The sequence below is a fragment of the Drosophila persimilis genome, unplaced genomic scaffold (genome assembly GCF_003286085.1).
Source record: "Drosophila persimilis strain 14011-0111.01,24,50 unplaced genomic scaffold, DperRS2 tig00001411-arrow-arrow-pilon, whole genome shotgun sequence".
NCBI classification, from domain to species: domain Eukaryota; kingdom Metazoa; phylum Arthropoda; class Insecta; order Diptera; family Drosophilidae; genus Drosophila; species Drosophila persimilis.
In genome coordinates, this window is record NW_020825486.1 from 15,755 (window position 1) to 37,872 (window position 22,118).

The 22,118-nt window shown below is 42.4% G+C and overlaps 4 protein-coding genes across 7 annotated transcripts; all 4 read left to right on the forward strand.

The window, feature by feature from the left end:
• The first annotated feature begins 964 nt into the window (after positions 1 to 964).
• LOC6604278 lies at positions 965 to 3,150 on the forward strand. The gene is made up of 2 exons (XM_026994210.1): positions 965 to 1,059; positions 2,802 to 3,150. Exons 1-2 carry the CDS (start codon positions 1,028 to 1,030, stop codon positions 3,148 to 3,150), a joined length of 381 nt encoding a protein of 126 aa, XP_026850011.1. The 5' UTR covers positions 965 to 1,027.
• Positions 3,151 to 4,230: 1,080 nt separating this feature from the next.
• LOC113566964 lies at positions 4,231 to 5,113 on the forward strand. The gene is made up of 2 exons (XM_026994204.1): positions 4,231 to 4,300; positions 4,430 to 5,113. The coding sequence occupies exon 2, from the start codon at positions 4,498 to 4,500 to the stop codon at positions 5,038 to 5,040; it is 543 nt and encodes a 180-aa protein (XP_026850005.1). The 5' UTR covers positions 4,231 to 4,300; positions 4,430 to 4,497; the 3' UTR covers positions 5,041 to 5,113.
• A 599-nt stretch (positions 5,114 to 5,712) lies between these two features.
• LOC6604339 lies at positions 5,713 to 9,824 on the forward strand. 2 transcript variants are annotated; one of them, XM_026994205.1, is made up of 2 exons: positions 5,713 to 5,943; positions 9,141 to 9,824. In XM_026994205.1, the coding sequence occupies exon 2, from the start codon at positions 9,209 to 9,211 to the stop codon at positions 9,749 to 9,751; it is 543 nt and encodes a 180-aa protein (XP_026850006.1). In that variant the 5' UTR covers positions 5,713 to 5,943; positions 9,141 to 9,208; the 3' UTR covers positions 9,752 to 9,824. The 2 variants fall into 2 exon arrangements, with proteins under 2 accessions (XP_026850006.1, XP_026850007.1); XM_026994206.1 differs by lacking the exon at positions 5,713 to 5,943 and adding an exon at positions 8,723 to 8,957.
• A 585-nt stretch (positions 9,825 to 10,409) lies between these two features.
• On the forward strand, positions 10,410 to 14,914 carry LOC113566965. 3 transcript variants are annotated; one of them, XR_003409286.1, is made up of 2 exons: positions 10,410 to 10,648; positions 13,805 to 13,821. XR_003409286.1 is itself a non-coding variant. In XM_026994207.1 (2 exons), the coding sequence occupies exon 2, from the start codon at positions 14,299 to 14,301 to the stop codon at positions 14,839 to 14,841; it is 543 nt and encodes a 180-aa protein (XP_026850008.1). In that variant the 5' UTR covers positions 10,418 to 10,648; positions 14,231 to 14,298; the 3' UTR covers positions 14,842 to 14,914. The 3 variants fall into 3 exon arrangements, 2 of the variants coding, with proteins under 2 accessions (XP_026850008.1, XP_026850009.1); XM_026994207.1 differs by lacking the exon at positions 13,805 to 13,821 and adding an exon at positions 14,231 to 14,914 and having other exon boundaries at positions 10,418 to 10,648; XM_026994208.1 differs by lacking the exons at positions 10,410 to 10,648; positions 13,805 to 13,821 and adding exons at positions 13,939 to 14,059; positions 14,231 to 14,914.
• The last annotated feature ends 7,204 nt before the right edge of the window (positions 14,915 to 22,118 follow it).

The window sequence follows — 22,118 nt, forward strand, 5'->3', positions numbered from 1 at the left end:
ATGGCAAACAAACATGTTAATCGATACTGTCTGGCATCTTAGCACGGCATCGCTGTTTTGCCTGTTTGTAACGCTTGCAGTCTCCCCCACCATCGTTACGATCTGGCTCTTGTTTTTGACCGTCCTTGATCATGACAGTGGGACCAATGTGCTGCTCTAATTGTCCCACCGAGTTGCACTTTCCGTCTCCACCACCATAGTTGCGACCACGCCCTTGCTTACGACCGCCCTTGACGATGACAGTTGTCTCAATGTGCTGCTCGTCTCCAGCTTCTTCGTAACGATCACGCTTTTGTTGTTTGGCGGACACGTTGGAACTGTCGCCAATATCCCGCTCGAAGTGCACCATCGACTTTAGCTTGAAGTGGAGCTCGTTGGCGAAGTCGTGATCAGACTTCCGGTTTTAAAATGAAGTTCCTATAAAAATTAAACCAAAATTAAACCAATAAAATGGATGAAATACAAGAAAAAGGAATCCGGGGGAAAGAAGAAAGGGCAGTCGAAGAAAACTGGGAGTGAGAAAAAGTAAGGGAAAAGTATGGATACCCTTTGAAACAAAAGAAGAAAACCAGCTCCCTCTCACAGTGTGGCTTAGCACTTATTATAGGTTTTCATTATTTTTAGTCACTCAGTCAACGAATAGAAATAAGTCCCAACAAAAACTACACAATAGTCTGGTCACGCAACATCTAGTTTTTGGGACTTATTTCTATTCGTTGACTGAGTGACTAAAAATAATGAAAACCTATAATAAGTGCTAAGCCACACTGTGAGAGGGAGCTGGTTTTCTTCTCTTACTTTTTCTCACTCCCACATTCTCTTCCCCGCCTGCAATTATTCCAATTTTCCCCATCGTTTTCCCCTTAGTTTTCTTCGACTGCCCTTTCTTCTTTCCCCCGGATTCCTTTTTCTTGTATTTCATCCATTTTATTGGTTTAATTTTGGTTTAATTTTTATAGGAACTTCATTTTAAAACCGGAAGTCTGATCACGACTTCGCCAACGAGCTCCACTTCAAGCTAAAGTCGATGGTGCACTTCGAGCGGGATATTGGCGACAGTTCCAACGAAGCTGGAGACGAGCAGCACATTGGGACAACTGTCATCGTCAAGGGCGGTCGTAAGCAAGGGCGTGGTCGCAACTATGGTGGTGGAGACGGAAAGTGCAACTCGGTGGGACAATTAGAGCAGCACATTGGTCCCACTGTCATGATCAAGGACGGTCAAAAACAAGAGCCAGATCGTAACGATGGTGGGGGAGACTGCAAGCGTTACAAGCAGGCAAAACAGCGACGCCGTGCTAAGATGCCAGACAGTATCGATTAACATGTTTGTTTGCCATGTAATGTTTGTCCGTTTTTTGTTTCATACTTTATAAAGCAAACACAAATTAATGGGAGTACCAAGATTACCCTGCAGCTAAGGCATCTACAAATTCTCACCTCGATTGCCGCAGAGCGCCGTTGCTGTATCCTTTACCCCTTCCCCATGGAAATAATGACACCCTTCATGGACGGGGGCGGTGGTGGTGGCGGTCGAGCCCGCGGGGGTACTGGTGATCCCGGCGGCAAGAGGCGGGAGAGTATCCTGACCAATTTTTTCTTCGGAAGCAAATCCGAAGCCGATTCGAATGTCAATTCAACAGCGGTGCCAACGGCAGATGTCGCACCCAAAGAGGCGGAATTATGACCGAATCCGAAACATTCGAAAGACACAGAACCGTTGGCCAACCTGGCGTTTATGGACGTCCTAAGCTATCAGCAATTCCTGCAAAATCGTCGATAATCAGGCCCTGGGCCTGGGCCGGCAGATTTATTGTAGAAAAAATACCAAATGTACTAGACACACTCATAAGAATACTAGATTGATACTAGAAAAATCACATAAAATATAGCCTACTATGTCGTATAATATTTTTGTTTTTATCCTACTATGTACTCGAAAACATATCTCATGGAGAAAAGCAGTCACTGCCTGAAGTGTCAGACGAGATACTCGTTTGGATTTCACAATCACACACAATCACAGACGAGCACTACATACTGCACACTACACATCTAGTTTAACATTTTACTTCTCCCCCAATCGAAGGGGGCACTTCGTGGCAACCGGCACGTGATCGAGGACCTCACCCTAGACGATGGCAATGCTGTTCCCATCTACAACGATATGATCCAGGGGCGCGATCGTGGGCTGAACGAGAAACTGGATGCTCAAAACGTTTTGAATGTAAATATCTTTAGACTGGCAAAGAAGTAACCTCTAAAGTATCTGCCCCTTGGGGACCTACAGGCCAGCTTGGAGTGGAGGAGATTGCGTTGGTGTTCCGGTTATCCGAAGGCCAGCCTCTGGCGCGGACGTGTTCAACAGCTCGGCGAGCGAGTGTGTGCCTTCCGACTGATTTGTTGCCGCAAATGACCAGACTATTGTGTAGTTTTTGTTGGGACTTATTTCTATTCGTTGACTGAGTGACTAAAAATAATGAAAACCTATAATAAACGCTAAGCCACACTGTGAGAGGGAGCTGGTTTTCTTCTCTTACTTTTTCTCACTCCCACATTCTCTTCCCCGCCTGCAATTATTCCGATTTTCCCCATCGTTTTCCCCTTAGTTTTCTTCGACTGCCCTTTCTTCTTTCCCCCGGATTCCTTTTTCTTGTATTTCATCCATTTTATTGGTTTCATTTTGGTTTAATTTTTATAAGAACTTCATTTTAAAACCGGAAGTCTGATCACGAGTTCGCCAACGAGCTCCACTTCAAGCTAAAGTCGATGGTGCACTTCGAGCGGGATACTGGCGACAGTTCCAACGTGTCCGCCAAACAACAAAAGCGTGATCGTTACGAAGAAGCTGGAGACGAGCAGCACATTGGGACAACTGTCATGGTCAAGGGCGGTCGTAAGCAAGGGCGTGGTCGCAACTATGGTGGTGGAGACGCAAAGTGCAACTCGGTGGGACAATTCGAGCAGGACATTGGTCCCACTTCCATGATTAAGGACGGCTATAAGCAAGGAAACGATCGTAAAGTAGGCGCTGGAGACGGCAAGCAAAACTCCATGGAGCAAATCAAGCAGCCAATTAAGAAGACAGCCATGGTCAAGGCCGGCCACAAGCAACGTCGTGCTCGTAACGATGGAGGTGGTGATGGATAATTCAACTCCGTGGAGCAATTAGAGCATCACATTGGTCCCACTGTCATGATCAAGGACGGTCAAAAACAAGAGCAAGATCGTAATGATGGTGGGGGAGACGGCAAGCGTTACAAGGAAGCAAAACAGCTACGCCGTGCTAAGATGCCAGACAGTATCGATTAACATGTTTGTTTGCCATGTAATGTTTGTCCGTTTTTTGTTTCATATTTTATAAAGCAAACACAAATTAATGGGAGTACCAAGATTACCCTGCAGCTAAGGCATCTACAAATTCTCACCTCGATTGCCGCAGAGCGCCGTTGCTGTATCCTTTACCCCTTCCCCATGGAAATAATGACGCCCTTCATGGACGGGGGCGGTGGTAGTGGCGGTCGAGCCCGCGGGGGTACTGGTGATCCCGGCGGCAAGAGGCGGGAGAGTATCCTGACCAATTTTTTCTTCGGAAGCAAATCCGAAGCCGATTCGAATGTCAATTCACCAGCGGTGCCAAAGGCAGATGTCGCACCCAAAGCGGCGGAATTATGACAGAATCCGAAACATTCAAACGACACAGAAAGATACTACTATGTCGTATAATATTTTTGTTCAGTCACTGCCTGAAGTGTCAGACGAGATACTCGTTTGGATTTCACAATCACACACAATCACAGACGAGCACTACATACTACACACTACACATCTAGTTTAACATTTTACTTCTCCCCCAATCGAAGGGGGCACTTCGTGGCAACCGGCACGTGATCGAGGACCTCACCCTAGACGATGGCAATGCTGTTCCCATCTACAACGATATGATCCAGGGGCGCGATCGTGGGCTAAACGAGAAACTGGATGCTCAAAACGTTTTGAATGTAAATATCTTTAGACTGGCAAAGAAGTAACCTCTAAAGTATCTGCCCCTTGGGGACCTACAGGCCAGCTTGGAGTGGAGGAGAATGCGTTGGTGTTCCGGTTATCCGCAGGCCAGCCTCTGGCGCGGACGTGTTCAACAGCTCGGCGAGCGACTGATTTGCTGCCGCAAATGACCAGACTATTGTGTAGTTTTTTTGGGACTTATTCGTTGACTGAGTGACTAAAAATAATGAAAACCTATAATAAGTGCTAAGCCAGACTGTGAGAGGGAGCTGGTTTTCTTCTTTCGTTTCAAAGGGTATCCATACTTTTCCCTTACTTTTTCTCACTCCCAGTTTTCTTCGACTGCCCTTTCTTCTTTCCCCCGGATTCCTTTTTCTTGTATTTTATCCATTTTATTGGTTTCATTTTGGTTTAATTTTTATAGGAACTTCATTTTAAAACCGGAAGTCTGATCACGACTTCGCCAACGAGCTCCACTTCAAGCTAAAGTCGATGGTGCACTTCGAGCGGGATACTGGCGACAGTTCCAACGTGTCCGCCAAACAACAAAAGCGTGATCGTTACGAAGAAGCTGGAGACGAGCAGCACATTGGGACAACTGTCATGGTCAAGGGCGGTCGTAAGCAAGGGCGTGGTCGCAACTATGGTGGTGGAGACGCAAAGTGCAACTCGGTGGGACAATTCGAGCAGGACATTGGTCCCACTTCCATGATTAAGGACGGCTATAAGCAAGGAAACGATCGTAAAGTAGGCGCTGGAGACGGCAAGCAAAACTCCATGGAGCAAATCAAGCAGCCAATTAAGAAGACAGCCATGGTCAAGGCCGGCCACAAGCAACGTCGGGCTCGTAACGATGGAGGTGGTGATGGACACTTCAACTCCGTGGAGCAATTAGAGCAGCACATTGGTCCCACTGTCATGATCAAGGACGGTCAAAAACAAGAGCAAGATCGTAACGATGGTGGGGGAGACGGCAAGCGTTACAAGCAGGCAAAACAGCTACGCCGTGCTAAGATGCCAGGCAGTATCGATTAACATGTTTGTTTGCCATGTAATGTTTGTCCGTTTTTTGTTTCATATTTTATAAAGCAAACACAAATTAATGGGAGTACCAAGATTACCCTGCAGCTAAGGCATCTACAAATTCTCACCTCGATTGCCGCAGAGCGCCGTTGCTGTATCCTTTACCCCTTCCCCATGGAAATAATGACGCCCTTCATGGACGGGGGCGGTGGTAGTGGCGGTCGAGCCCGCGGGGGTACTGGTGATCCCGGCGGCAAGAGGCGGGAGAGTATCCTGACCAATTTTTTCTTCGGAAGCAAATCCGAAGCCGATTCGAATGTCAATTCACCAGCGGTGCCAAAGGCAGATGTCGCACCCAAAGAGGCGGAATTATGACCGAATCCGAAACATTCGAACGACACAGAACCGTTGGCCAACCTGGCGTTTATGGACGTCCTAAGCTATCAGCAATTCCTGCAAAATCGTCGATAATCAGGCCCTGGGCCTGGGCCGGCAGATTTATTGTAGAAAAAATACCAAATGTACTAGACACACTCATAAGAATACTAGATTGATACTAGAAAAATCACATAAAATATAGCCTACTATGTCGTATAATATTTTTGTTTTTATCCTACTATGTACTCGAAAACATATCTCATGGAGAAAAGCAGTCACTGCCTGAAGTGTCAGACGAGATACTCGTTTGGATTTCACAATCACACACAATCACAGACGAGCACTACATACTACACACTACACATCTAGTTTAACATTTTACTTCTCCCCCAATCGAAGGGGGCACTTCGTGGCAACCGGCACGTGATCGAGGACCTCACCCTAGACGATGGCAATGCTGTTCCCATCTACAACGATATGATCCAGGGGCGCGATCGTGGGCTGAACGAGAAACTGGATGCTCAAAACGTTTTGAATGTAAATATCTTTAGACTGGCAAAAAGCAATATTTGTTTCTCGTCTTATTCCTGAGGCTACAACGGAGGATGTTAAACAACATCTTTCCTCTAAACTTAACACTTCGCCTGTTGATATAGTTGTGACTAAATTTACATTTAAACATAAGCGCAACATATCATTTAAAATTCTTCTCCCTGATTCTTTACTATCCAGTTCTCTAGAACCGTCAATATGGGCTGAGCATACAATTGTGCATGAGTTCCTTCTCAAAGATTCGAACTCGAATCCAAGAATTACCGAACATGCTCCAAAAAACTGATGTACTATTTTTCCATGCACTATCAGAACGTTCGTAGTTTGCTGGGAAAATTGCGTCAAATTCATACTAATAGCGCGTCCTTTGATTTCGATGCCATCGCGTTTACCGAAACCTGGCTTAACTCCTCTGTCAATGATCATGAAATTTTCATTGATAGTTACACTATTTATAGAATGGACCGCCCATCTTTTGCAGGTGGGGTTCTGATTGCAGTTAAATCTGTTTTCTCATATGAGTTATTCCCATTCAATAACATTCACGGAATTGAATTTGTTGCAGTCAAAGTTCGTGTTGGCTCCGCATTTTTCTATTTAACCTGCTCTTACATTCCTCCCAGGTCTGATGCTGAGCTTTACTTACACCACCTCTCAGCAATTAATATTGTTGTTTCTGCATTAGGGTGCAATGATCGAATTATTGTCATGGGGGACTTTAACCTCCCATTTCTTTCTTGGCTGCCTTGTGATGACGCTAACCTGTTGTTTCCCAATTGCCATAATGACTTTATTCCAAATTTAGTCCAAATTAGTGCCGTTAAAAACATTAGGGAGAGACTTCTTGACCTCGTGCTGACAGTTCCATGGCTCCTTGTCACATAAAGTGTTTTCGCAAAATAAACTTTATCGATTTGGATCTACATCTCTCGCGTGTTGATTGCTCGTTTCTTTATTCATTACCGAACATAGATGCAACTGTTAACTCGTTTTATAGTTATATTTACTCCGCCCTTAATACGTTTGTTCCAGACATCACTGTACCTGTATCGTCCTGCCTGGTTCTCCAAGTATTTGTCATACTTAAAAAATAATAAATCCCGGCTCTATAAAAAGTACCAGAAGTCGGGCTCCACGTTGGCCTTAGCTCTATACTCCTCCGCTCGCTCTCTGTTCCTTGCCGTCAATAGTCAGTGTTATAATCATTACCTTTCACAATGTAGTAGTAACTTTCGTAGTGATCCTAAAAAATTCTATTCGTTCGTTAACTCTAAGCGCAAGAGTTTTTCCTCCGTCCCTTCATTACCAGAACAAAACAGAAGCTTCTGCTGTTGGTATTGCAAATTTATTCGCTAACTTTTTCCAAACAACGTACTCGTCTCATATTTACAACGCATCCACTCCGTATCCGTACCAGCTACCTCAAGCTAACAGCATTTTTCTGCCCTTTTTCGAGGAAAGCGTTGTTCTGGAAAGTTTGTCATCTATGGACATATCGTTTTCTGCGGGTCCAGATAAGGTACCAAGTTGCATCTTGTTAGTTAGTTTTTACGGACTTCAGCAAGGCATTCGATTCTGTGAACCATGCTCTGCTTATTCACAAGCTCTCTTTATTAGGGTTCCCAACGAATCTTCTAGATTGGATTTTGTCCTATCTCTCTAACCGTACTCAACGTGTTTTGTTTTCTAACGTGTTGTCAAATACTGTTAATGTTACTTCAGGTGTGCCACAGGGAAGTCATCTGGGCCCGCTTCTATTTATTTTATTTGTGAATGACCTTCCTCAAGTTATAACATACTCTACTACACTAATGTATGCTGATGATGTCAAAATCTGTCTTTCTTACTCTGATTGGTATTTGCACACACGCCTTCAACTTGATCTAAGTGAACTACTATTGTGGTGTTCAACTAATCTTCTTTTTCTGAACCTTTCCAAATGCAAACTTATGACATTTTACCGTCGCGCTCCTCATTTTGTCCCATATGTTCTAGGACATCATGTCCTTGAGCGAATTTCGCGTTCAAATGACCTCGGAGTCCTTTTTGATCATAAGATGTGTTTTAACACCCATATAGCTGCAACTGTAAATAAAGCTAAGGGTGTTTTAGCGTTCATCAAGCGTTGGTCCAAGGAATTTGACGACCCGTACGTTACGAAACAACTGTACATCTCGTTAGTACGTCCTATATTGGAGTATTGTTCTTGTGTGTGGAGCCCGCAGTATAAAGAACAGCAGGCTGTTATTGAATCCGTGCAAAAGCAATTTTTAATTTTTGCCCTTCGGAACTTTAACTGGGACTCAGGTAGAATCTTGCCACCCTACCGGTCTAGGCTACATCTTATTGACCTGCCGTCGTTGCACCATCGCAGAATATGCAATGGCGTAATGTTCGTGCACAAGCTCCTTCTTGGGACTGTTGACTCCCAAGCTCTCTTGGGTCAGATTGACTTGGCCGTTCCATCTAGACCTACCCGTACTTTTAGGCCTAATTTTTCTGATCATGAACCTTTTAGGGTTTTCTGCCATAATTATAACTCCCTCTGTCAAACCCTATCCCCTGAACTGTCTCTTAAACTAATTGCATGCAATATTTATAATCATTTAAATTTAGCTAACTTTTAACTTATCTTTTTCCGCCTTTAGTAACTAAGTACCATTATTAACAGATAATTGTTAATTTAATAAATAAATAAAAAAAAAGAAGTAACCTCTAAAGTATCTGCCCCTTGGGGACCTACAGGCCAGTTCGGAGTGGCGAATGCGTTGGTGTTCCGGTTATCCGCAGGCCAGCCTCTGGCGCGGACGTGTTCAACAGCTCGGCGAGCGAGTGTGTGCCTTCCGACTGATTTGTTGCCGCAAATGACCAGACTATTGTGTAGTTTTTTTGGGACTTATTTCTATTCGTTGACTGAGTGACTAAAAATAATGAAAACCTATAATAAGTGCTAAGCCACACTGTGAGAGGGAGCTGGTTTTCTTCTTTCGTTTCAAAGGGTATCCATACTTTCCCTTACTTTTTCTCACTCCCACATTCTCTTCCCCGCCTGCAATTATTCCCTGATTTTCCCCATCGTTTTCCCCTTAGTTTTCTTCGACTGCCCTTTCTTCTTTCCCCCGGATTCCTTTTTCTTGTATTTCATGCATTTTATTGGTTTAATTTTGGTTTAATTTTTATAGGAACTTCATTTTAAAACCGGAAGTCTGATCACGAGTTCGCCAACGAGCTCCACTTCAAGCTAAAGTCGATGGTGCACTTCGAGCGGGATATTGGCGACAGTTCCAACGTGTCCGCCAAACAACAAAAGCGTGATCGTTACGAAGAAGCTGGAGACGAGCAGCACATTGGGACAACTGTCATGGTCAAGGGCGGTCGTAAGCAAGGGCGTGGTCGCAACTATGGTGGTGGAGACGGAAAGTGCAACTCGGTGGGACAATTCGAGCAGGACATTGGTCCCACTTCCATGATTAAGAACGGCTATAAGCAAGGAAACGATCATAAAGTAGGCGCTGGAGACGGCAAGCAAAACCCCATGGAGCAAATCAAGCAGCCAATTAAGAAGACAGCCATGGTCAAGGCCGGCCACAAGCAACGTCGGGCTCGTAACGATGGAGGTGGTGATGGACACTTCAACTCCGTGGAGCAATTAGAGCAGCACATTGGTCCCACTGTCATGATCAAGGACGGTCAAAAACAAGAGCAAGATCGTAACGATGGTGGGGGAGACGGCAAGCGTTACAAGCAGGCAAAACAGCTACGCCGTGCTAAGATGCCAGGCAGTATCGATTAACATGTTTGTTTGCCATGTAATGTTTGTCCGTTTTTTGTTTCATATTTTATAAAGCAAACACAAATTAATGGGAGTACCAAGATTACCCTGCAGCTAAGGCATCTACAGATTCTCACCTCGATTGCCGCAGAGCGCCGTTGCTGTATCCTTTACCCCTTCCCCATGGAAATAATGACGCCCTTCATGGACGGGGGTGGTGGCGGTCGAGCCCGCGGGGGTACTGGTGATCCAGGCGGCAAGAGGCGGGAGAGTATCCTGACCAATTTTTTCTTCGGAAGAAAATCCGAAGCCGATTCGAATGTCAATTCACCAGCGGTGCCAAAGGCAGATGTCGCACCCAAAGAGGCGGAATTATGACCGAATCCGAAACATTCGAACGACACAGAACCGTTGGCCAACCTGGCGTTTATGGACGTCCTAAGCTATCAGCAATTCCTGCAAAATCGTCGATAATCAGGCCCTGGGCCTGGGCCGGCAGATTTATTGTAGAAAAAATACCAAATGTACTAGACACACTCATAAGAATACTAGATTGATACTAGAAAAATCACATAAAATATAGCCTACTATGTCGTATAATATTTTTGTTTTTATCCTACTATGTACTCGAAAACATATCTCATGGAGAAAAGCAGTCACTGCCTGAAGTGTCAGACGAGATACTCGTTTGGATTTCACAATCACACACAATCACAGACGAGCACTACATACTACACACTACACATCTAGTTTAACATTTTACTTCTCCCCCAATCGAAGGGGGCACTTCGTGGCAACCGGCACGTGATCGAGGACCTCACCCTAGACGATGGCAATGCTGTTCCCATCTACAACGATATGATCCAGGGGCGCGATCGTGGGCTGAACGAGAAACTGGATGCTCAAAACGTTTTGAATGTAAATATCTTTAGACTGGCAAAAAGCAATATTTGTTTCTCGTCTTATTCCTGAGGCTACAACGGAGGATGTTAAACAACATCTTTCCTCTAAACTTAACACTTCGCCTGTTGATATAGTTGTGACTAAATTTACATTTAAACATAAGCGCAACATATCATTTAAAATTTTTCTCCCTGATTCTTTACTATCCAGTTCTCTAGAACCGTCAATATGGGCTGAGCATTCAATTGTGCATGAGTTCCTTCTCAAAGATTCGAACTCGAATCCAAGAATTACCGAACATGCTCCAAAAAACTGATGTACTATTTTTCCATGCACTATCAGAACGTTCGTAGTTTGCTGGGAAAATTGCGTCAAATTCATACTAATAGCGCGTCCTTTGATTTCGATGCCATCGCGTTTACCGAAACCTGGCTTAACTCCTCTGTCAATGATCATGAAATTTTCATTGATAGTTACACTATTTATAGAATGGACCGCCCATCTTTTGCAGGTGAGGTTCTGATTGCAGTTTAATCTGTTTTCTCATATGAGTTATTCCCATTCAATAACATTCACGGAATTGAATTTGTTGCAGTCAAAGTTCGTGTTGGCTCCGCATTTTTCTATTTAACCTGCTCTTACATTCCTCCCAGGTCTGATGCTGAGCTTTACTTACACCACCTCTCAGCAATTAATATTGTTGTTTCTGCATTAGGGTGCAATGATCGAATTATTGTCATGGGGGACTTTAACCTCCCATTTCTTTCTTGGCTGCCTTGTGATGACGCTAACCTGTTGTTTCCCAATTGCCATAATGACTTTATTCCAAATTTAGTCCAAATTAATGCCGTTAAAAACATTAGGGAGAGACTTCTTGACCTCGTTTTTGTTAACGATGGTTCTCTTGATACGGTATCTAGAGCAAGCCCAATATCTCTCCCTGAAGATCCTTACCATCCAACTTTGTTAATATCACTGGAGTGTACACAATCTGGAGGTGCTGACAGTTCCATGGCTCCTTGTCACATAAAGTGTTTTCGCAAAATAAACTTTATCGATTTGGATCTACATCTCTCGCGTGTTGATTGCTCGTTTCTTTATTCATTACCGAACATAGATGCAACTGTTAACTCGTTTTATAGTTATATTTACTCCGCCCTTAATACGTTTGTTCCAGATATCACTGTACCTGTATCGTCCAAGCCTCCCTGGTTCTCCAAGTATTTGTCATACTTAAAAAATAATAAATCCCGGCTCTATAAAAAGTACCAGAAGTCGGGCTCCACGTTGGCCTTAGCTCTATACTCCTCCGCTCGCTCTCTGTTCCTTGCCGTCAATAGTCAGTGTTATAATCATTACCATTCACAATGTAGTAGTAACTTTCGTAGTGATCCTAAAAAATTCTATTCGTTCGTTAACTCTAAGCGCAAGTCAAACGTTTTTCCTCCGTCCCTTCATTACCAGAACAAAACAGAAGCTTCTGCTGTTGGTATTGCAAATTTATTCGCTAACTTTTTCCAAACAACGTACTCGTCTCATATTTACAACGCATCCACTCCGTATCCGTACCAGCTACCTCAAGCTAACAGCATTTTTCTGCCCTTTTTCGAGGAAAGCGTTGTTCTGGAAAGTTTGTCATCTATGGACATATCGTTTTCTGCGGGTCCAGATAAGGTACCAAGTTGCATCTTAAAACACTGTGCCCATTCCCTTTGCAAACACTTGACCTTTCTCTTCAACCTCTCCTTGGAACAGTCTTGTCTCCCAGTAATTTGGAATGAGTCCTATATCATTCCGCTTCACCAAAAAGGTTCAAGATCAAACATTGAAAACTATCGTGGTATCGCAAAGCTTTCCGCCATCCCGAAGCTTCTTGAGTTCCTGGTTTTTTCAGACATCGTTCAACTAACCTTTTTGAGTTTTCTAACCTAATCCAACGTGGTTTTCAAATTGGTTTGCAGACGGATGTAGTTTTCACGGACTTCAGCAAGGCATTCGATTCTGTGAACCATGCTCTGCTTATTCACAAGCTCTCTTTATTAGGGTTCCCAACGAATCTTCTAGATTGGATTTTGTCCTATCTCTCTAACCGTACTCAACGTGTTTTGTTTTCTAACGTGTTGTCAAATACTGTTAATGTTACTTCAGGTGTGCCACAGGGAAGTCATCTGGGCCCGCTTCTATTTATTTTATTTGTGAATGACCTTCCTCAAGTTATAACATACTCTACTACACTAATGTATGCTGATGATGTCAAAATCTGTCTTTCTTACTCTGATTGGTATTTGCACACACGCCTTCAACTTGATCTAAGTGAACTACTATTGTGGTGTTCAACTAATCTTCTTTTTCTGAACCTTTCCAAATGCAAACTTATGACATTTTACCGTCGCGCTCCTCATTTTGTCCCATATGTTCTAGGACATCATGTCCTTGAGCGAATTTCGCGTTCAAATGACCTCGGAGTCCTTTTTGATCATAAGATGTGTTTTAACACCCATATAGCTGCAACTGTAAATAAAGCTAAGGGTGTTTTAGCGTTCATCAAGCGTTGGTCCAAGGAATTTGACGACCCGTACGTTACGAAACAACTGTACATCTCGTTAGTACGTCCTATATTGGAGTATTGTTCTTGTGTGTGGAGCCCGCAGTATAAAGAACAGCAGGCTGTTATTGAATCCGTGCAAAAGCAATTTTTAATTTTTGCCCTTCGGAACTTTAACTGGGACTCAGGTAGAATCTTGCCACCCTACCGGTCTAGGCTACATCTTATTGACCTGCCGTCGTTGCACCATCGCAGAATATGCAATGGCGTAATGTTCGTGCACAAGCTCCTTCTTGGGACTGTTGACTCCCAAGCTCTCTTGGGTCAGATTGACTTGGCCGTTCCATCTAGACCTACCCGTACTTTTAGGCCTAATTTTTCTGATCATGAACCTTTTAGGGTTTTCTGCCATAATTATAACTCCCTCTGTCAAACCCTATCCCCTGAATTGTCTCTTAAACTAATTGCATGCAATATTTATAATCATTTAAATTTAGCTAACTTTTAACTTATCTTTTTCCGCCTTTAGTAACTAAGTACCATTATTAACAGATAATTGTTAATTTAATAAATAAATAAAAAAAAAGAAGTAACCTCTAAAGTATCTGCCCCTTGGGGACCTACAGGCCAGCTTGGAGTGGCGAATGCGTTGGTGTTCCGGTTATCCGCAGGCCAGCCTCTGGCGCGGACGTGTTCAACAGCTCGGCGAGCGAGTGTGTGCCTTCCGACTGATTTGTTGCCGCAAATGACCAGACTATTGAGTAGTTTTTGTTGGGACTTATTTCTATTCGTTGACTGAGTGACTAAAAATAATGAAAACCTATAATAAGTGCTAAGCCACACTGTGAGAGGGAGCTGGTTATCTTCTTTTGTTTCAAAGGGTATCCATACTTTTCCCTTACTTTTTCTCACTCCCACATTCTCTTCCCCGCCTGCAATTATTCCGATTTTCCCCATCGTTTTCCCCTTAGTTTTCTTCGACTGCCCTTTCTTCTTTCCCCCGGATTCCTTTTTCTTGTATTTCATCCATTTTATTGGTTTAATTTTTATAGGAACTTCATTTTAAAACCGGAAGTCTGATCACGACTTCGCCAACGAGCTCCACTTCAAGCTAAAGTCGATGGTGCACTTCGAGCGGGATATTGGCGACAGTTCCAACGTGTCCGCCAAACAACAAAAGCGTGATCGTTACGAAGAAGCTGGAGACGAGCAGCACATTGGGACAACTGTCATGGTCAAGGGCGGTCGTAAGCAAGGGCGTGGTCGCAACTATGGTGGTGGAGACGGAAAGTGCAACTCGGTGGGACAATTCGAGCAGGACATTGGTCCCACTTCCATGATTAAGGACGGCTATAAGCAAGGAAACGATCATAAAGTAGGCGCTGGAGACGGCAAGCAAAACTCCATGGAGCAAATCAAGCAGCCAATTAAGAAGACAGCCATGGTCAAGGCCGGCCACAAGCAACGTAGTGCTCGTAACGATGGAGGTGGTGATGGACACTTCAACTCCGTGGAGCAATTAGAGCAGCACATTGGTCCCACTGTCATGATCAAGGACGGTCAAAAACAAGAGCAAGATCGTAACGATGGTGGGGGAGACGACAAGCGTTACAAGCAGGCAAAACAGCTACGCCGTGCTAAGATGCCAGACAGTATCGATTAACATGTTTGTTTGCCATGTAATGTTTGTCCGTTTTTTGTTTCATATTTTATAAAGCAAACACAAATTAATGGGAGTACCAAGATTACCCTGCAGCTAAGGCATCTACAAATTCTCACCTCGATTGCCGCAGAGCGCCGTTGCTGTATCCTTTACCCCTTCCCCATGGAAATAATGACGCCCTTCATGGACGGGGGCGGTGGTAGTGGCGGTCGAGCCCGCGGGGGTACTGGTGATCCCGGCGGCAAGAGGCGGGAGAGTATCCTGACCAATTTTTTCTTCGGAAGCAAATCCGAAGCCGATTCGAATGTCAATTCACCAGCGGTGCCAAAGGCAGATGTCGCACCCAAAGAGGCGGAATTATGACCGAATCCGAAACATTCGAACGACACAGAACCATTGGCCAACCTGGCGTTTATGGACGTCCTAAGCTATCAGCAATTCCTGCAAAATCGTCGATAATCAGGCCCTGGGCCTGGGCCGGCAGATTTATTGTAGAAAAAATACCAAATGTACTAGACACACTCATAAGAATACTAGATTGATACTAGAAAAATCACATAAAATATAGCCTACTATGTCGTATAATATTTTTGTTTTTATCCTACTATGTACTCGAAAACATATCTCATGGAGAAAAGCAGTCACTGCCTGAAGTGTCAGACGAGATACTCGTTTGGATTTCACAATCACACACAATCACAGACGAGCACTACATACTACACACTACACATCTAGTTTAACATTTTACTTCTCCCCCAATCGAAGGGGGCACTTCGTGGCAACCGGCACGTGATCGAGGACCTCACCCTAGACGATGGCAATGCTGTTCCCATCTACAACGATATGATCCAGGGGCGCGATCGTGGGCTGAACGAGAAACTGGATGCTCAAAACGTTTTGAATGTAAATATCTTTAGACTGGCAAAAAGCAATATTTGTTTCTCGTCTTATTCCTGAGGCTACAACGGAGGATGTTAAACAACATCTTTCCTCTAAACTTAACACTTCGCCTGTTGATATAGTTGTGACTAAATTTACATTTAAACATAAGCGCAACATATCATTTAAAATTCTTCTCCCTGATTCTTTACTATCCAGTTCTCTAGAACCGTCAATATGGGCTGAGCATACAATTGTGCATGAGTTCCTTCTCAAAGATTCGAACTCGAATCCAAGAATTACCGAACATGCTCCAAAAAACTGATGTACTATTTTTCCATGCACTATCAGAACGTTCGTAGTTTGCTGGGAAAATTGCGTCAAATTCATACTAATAGCGCGTCCTTTGATTTCGATGCCATCGCGTTTACCGAAACCTGGCTTAACTCCTCTGTCAATGATCATGAAATTTTCATTGATAGTTACACTATTTATAGAATGGACCGCCCATCTTTTGCAGGTGGGGTTCTGATTGCAGTTTAATCTGTTTTCTCATATGAGTTATTCCCATTCAATAACATTCACGGAATTGAATTTGTTGCAGTCAAAGTTCGTGTTGACTCCGCATTTTTCTATTTAACCTGCTCTTACATTCCCCCCAGGTCTGATGCTGAGCTTTACTTACACCACCTCTCAGCAATTAATATTGTTGTTTCTGCATTAGGGTGCAATGATCGAATTATTGTCATGGGGGACTTTAACCTCCCATTTCTTTCTTGTCTGCCTTGTGATGACGCTAACCTGTTGTTTCCCAATTGCCATAATGACTTTATCAATGGGCTAACGGATAGTTCCCTTGTCCAAATTAATGCCGTTAAAAACATGAGGGACAGACTTCTTGACCTCGTTTTTGTTAACGATGGTTCTCTTGCTACGGTATCTAGAGCAAGTCCAATATCTCTCCCTGAAGATCCTTACCATCCAACTTTGTTAATATCACTGGAGTGTACACAATCTGGAGGTGCTGACAGTTCCATGGCTCCTTGTCACATAAAGTGTTTTCGCAAAATAAACTTTATCGATTTGGATCTACATCTCTCGCGTGTTGATTGCTCGTTTCTTTATTCATTACCGAACATAGATGCAACTGTTAACTCGTTTTATAGTTATATTTACTCCGCCCTTAATACGTTTGTTCCAGATATCACTGTACCTGTATCGTCCAAGCCTCCCTGGTTCTCCAAGTATTTGTCATACTTAAAAAATAATAAATCCCGGCTCTATAAAAAGTACCAGAAGTCGGGCTCCACGTTGGCCTTAGCTCTATACTCCTCCGCTCGCTCTCTGTTCCTTGCCGTCAATAGTCAGTGTTATAATCATTACCATTCACAATGTAGTAGTAACTTTCGTAGTGATCCTAAAAAATTCTATTCGTTCGTTAACTCTAAGCGCAAGTCAAACGTTTTTCCTCCGTCCCTTCATTACCAGAACAAAACAGTAGCTTCTGCTGTTGGTATTGCAAATTTATTCGCTAACTTTTTCCAAACAACGTACTCGTCTCATATTTACAACGCATCCACTCCGTATCCGTACCAGCTACCTCAAGCTAACAGCATTTTTCTGCCCTTTTTCGAGGAAAGCGTTGTTCTGGAAAGTTTGTCATCTATGGACATATCGTTTTCTGCGGGTCCAGATAAGGTACCAAGTTGCATCTTAAAACACTGTGCCCATTCCCTTTGCAAACACTTGACCTTTCTCTTCAACCTCTCCTTGGAACAGTCTTGTCTCCCAGTAATTTGGAATGAGTCCTATATCATTCCGCTTCACCAAAAAGGTTCAAGATCAAACATTGAAAACTATCGTGGTATCGCAAAGCTTTCCGCCATCCCGAAGCTTCTTGAGTTCCTGGTTTTTTCAGACATCGTTCAACTAACCTTTTTGAGTTTTCTAACCTAATCCAACGTGGTTTTCAAATTGGTTTGCAGACGGATGTAGTTTTCACGGACTTCAGCAAGGCATTCGATTCTGTGAACCATGCTCTGCTTATTCACAAGCTCTCTTTATTAGGGTTCCCAACGAATCTTCTAGATTGGATTTTGTCCTATCTCTCTAACCGTACTCAACGTGTTTTGTTTTCTAACGTGTTGTCAAATACTGTTAATGTTACTTCAGGTGTGCCACAGGGAAGTCATCTGGGCCCGCTTCTATTTATTTTATTTGTGAATGACCTTCCTCAAGTTATAACATACTCTACTACACTAATGTATGCTGATGATGTCAAAATCTGTCTTTCTTACTCTGATTGGTATTTGCACACACGCCTTCAACTTGATCTAAGTGAACTACTATTGTGGTGTTCAACTAATCTTCTTTTTCTGAACCTTTCCAAATGCAAACTTATGACATTTTACCGTCGCGCTCCTCATTTTGTCCCATATGTTCTAGGACATCATGTCCTTGAGCGAATTTCGCGTTCAAATGACCTCGGAGTCCTTTTTGATCATAAGATGTGTTTTAACACCCATATAGCTGCAACTGTAAATAAAGCTAAGGGTGTTTTAGCGTTCATCAAGCGTTGGTCCTACTGCAAATACAGTAGCTAAAGCTATTTTTGAAAATTTTATTCTAAAGTACGGTCCAATGAAGACGTTCATTACGGACATGGGAACAGAATATAAAAATTCAATAATTGAAGACTTATGTAAAAATCTAAACATCAAAAACATAACTTCTACTGCACATCATCACCAGACTGTAGGAACCGTGGAGCGAAGCCACAGAACATTTAACGAGTTCATACGCTCATACATCTCAGCTGACAAATCAGATTGGGATGTATGGCTGCAATACTTCGTATATTGTTTTAATACAACCCCCTCTATGGCACATGATTATTGTCCATATGAGCTAGTTTTCGGTAAGACTTCAAACTTACCAGTTCAATTTAATACTATAGATAGAATAGCACCTCTATATAACATAGATGATTACTCTAAAGAGAGTAAATATAGATTAGAAATAGCATATAAACGAGCAAGGATTATGCTCGAGGAGCATAAAATTAAAAATAAACAGCTATATGACTTAAAGTTAAAAGATTTAAATTTAGCTGTAGGAGATAAAGTTTTATTGAAAAATGAAACAGGACATAAGCTAGATTTTAAATATATAGGACCATATAGAGTAGAAAGTATCGGAGAAAGAGATAACGTCATAATCTCCGATAATAAAAACAAAACTCAGAAAGTACATAAGGATAGGTTAAAGATTTGCAATTATTAATCATTTTTAGTATGGCCATACATAAATATAAACCATAAAAATATACTACTCTGCATTTATATTCAAATAACTTTTAAATTTTATCAATATTAATTAAAGTTCAATATTCTAATAATTGACTAAAAAGAAAAAAAAATATATATATATAAATTGTCTTTTTAAGAATACATAACTCGTATACATATATAGTAAAAGCTAAAAATAAAATAACTTCATTATATTACGTTATTTTTCAAAAGGAGGGAGATGTAGTATGCTCATATTAAAGTAAAGTAAAGTATTCATTATTACGAATACCCACTGTACCGACGGTACTTAAAGAATACACACTGTAACACTTTGTTTCAGTGTTTACGTAACAATAAAGTCCCAGACATTCTGGGTGATCGTATTACGATTCACTCAAGAATGCCTCGAGCGACCCAAGTGCAGCGTCAGCATGTTCCCATGACTTGACGGCACTAATATACATGCATACACACATATATCTTCCCTCGCGCTCTCGCTGCCAACAGCGCTGAGCATATTCACACATATACATACTAACATATAAGAGATAAGAACACATAGTTCTGCCGCTCCGCTGCCGGCGTCACTGGCAGCGCAGCTCCGCGGCTTTTGGCTTACAAAAGCCCAAAACACAATTGTAAAATTGAGAACATAAACGACAATAAAAGAGATCGGAGGGTTGAGCCCCAACGATCCAGAAAAACGGATTGAACATCGATTTACAATAGCATTCACTCAACCCAGCATGCAGCAGCATACTTCTTGCCATTTCTACCAATGTTCTGTTGGCCCTTTCTGCAACTCCGTTTTGTTGAGGTGTATATGGCACTGTTGAGTTTCGCTTTATTCCATTTTGGTTTAGGTAATTATCAAAAACGTTTGATATGTATTCTCGGCCATTGTCGCTTCGTAAAACCTTGACTTTTCTCCCAGTTTGGCACTCAACTTGACTTTTAAATTCTTTAAAAGCCTCGAAAACCTGATCTTTGGTTTTTAGGAAACTTACTGATACATATCTTGAACAATCATCAATAAATGTGGCGAAATATCGATTGCCTCCCATGGACTGCTTTTGCATTGGATTTTACTTTTTGCGCATGTTGCACACACTTGTTTTGGCTTGTATATGCCCTTGAGACCTATTACCATCTCCTTGTTAACCATTTCCTTTAATGCGTCAAAATGTACATGGCCGAACCTATTGTGCCATTTGAATGCATCTGCCTCAACATTTACAATGTTCATACACTTTTCCTGATTGTCCTGAACCATAAACAATCCATTTTCTAGATGTGCCTTTATAACTATTTTTCCGTTTTCAAAACGTTTTTTCCATGTTTTAATAGTTTTGTGACCGATATAAAATTGTACTGCAAATCTGGTACCAAGATAACATTTTCCAGCGTAACGGATCTATCACCGAACTTTACTTGAACAGTTCCATGCCCTTCAGCAATAAGTGATTTACCGCCGGCTAAAAATACTTTTTGATTATCTTCCGTGAACGACACAAAGCGTTCCTTGTCACAACATAGATGCGCCGTTGCGCCACTGTCTATGCACCATGCATTTAACATCTGGTCATTTGGCTTAGCTAAACCTAGGATTGGTACATATTTTTCTGGTTCCACTTTGGCATATTCGGTTACGCAAAGCATTGTACCCAATCTTTCCCCGCTTTTACTGTTTGCTTTTAGCACGGCATTCCGATTTAAAATGCGCTTCCTTTCCGCACTTAAAACACTTTTTGCCCTTCTTAAAGTTTTTCTTAAAATTGTTGTTGTCATAACTGACGTGTAGTTCCGAGCTACTTGTAATTTCCTTGCTAATGCTATCTTCCTGCCTATTCGCTTCTTCAGAAATTTTTATTTTTAGCATGCTCAAGCTCGGCAAATCATCTCGCGTCTCAATCGCAACAACAAAACTTTCATACGATTTAGGCAAACCATTTAGCAACACAACTGATAAGATCTTTTCATCAACCTTTATGTTAACCTCTGCTAAAGCCTCGTGTACCACCTGGAATTTCCGCAAATATTCCTGTGCACTTATACCATCCGACATTTTTAACGTCAACAATTGTTTAATTAAAAGCACTACCCTTGCTGGTCCGCTTGGCCTGTGAATTTTATTTAGCTTTTGCCATGCCTGTGACGACGATACACAATTTTTATACCCGATACTCAAAATGAGTATTGGGGTATATTAGATTTGTGGTGAAAGTGGATGTGTGTAACGTCCAGAAGGAATCGTTTCCGACCCCATAAAGTATATATATTCTTGATCAGCATCAATAGCCGAGTCGATTGAGCCATGTCTGTCTGTCCGTCCGTCCGTCTGTCCGTCTGTCCGTCTGTCCGTCCCCTTCAGCGCCTAATGCTCAAAGACTATAAGAGCTAGAGCAACGATGTTTTGGATCCAGACTTCTGTGATATGTCACTGCTCCAAAAATATTTCAAAACTTTGCCCCGCCCACTTCCGCCCCCACAAAGGGCGAAAATCTGTGGCATCCACAATATTGCAGATTTGAGAAAACTAAAAACGCAGAATCATAGATAATGACCATATCTATTAGATTGCTGAATCTGGATCAGATCAGATCATTTTTATAGCCAAAAGGAACAAATCAATTTGCAGTGGCTACGCAGCGCCCGACGTCAAGCTCAGACTGATTTTCTGTCTCTCTCGCACGCACTCTTTGTCGTGTCGTTAAATATTAGCGGCGTCTGCCGGAGGAGAGCCATACTGACTTAGTATCGGGTATAACCGTAGAGTTGCGGTGTCCGCAGCAACTCACAACGTTCCCCCCTTCATCGGTCCGATGAAGACGTTCCTTACGGACATGGGAACAGAATATAAGAATTCAATCATAAATGATTTGTGCAAATATCTTAGGATAGACAACATAACGTCCACTGCACACCACCACCAGACCTTAGGGACAATAGAACGAAGTCATAGAACATTCAATGAATACGTTCGTTCATACATATCTGCAGACAAAACCGATTGGGATGTTTGGATATATAAAAAAAAGAAAAAAAAAGAGAATCAACATACAAGATATAAAAAAAAACAAAAGGATAAAAAAAAAAAATAAATAACTA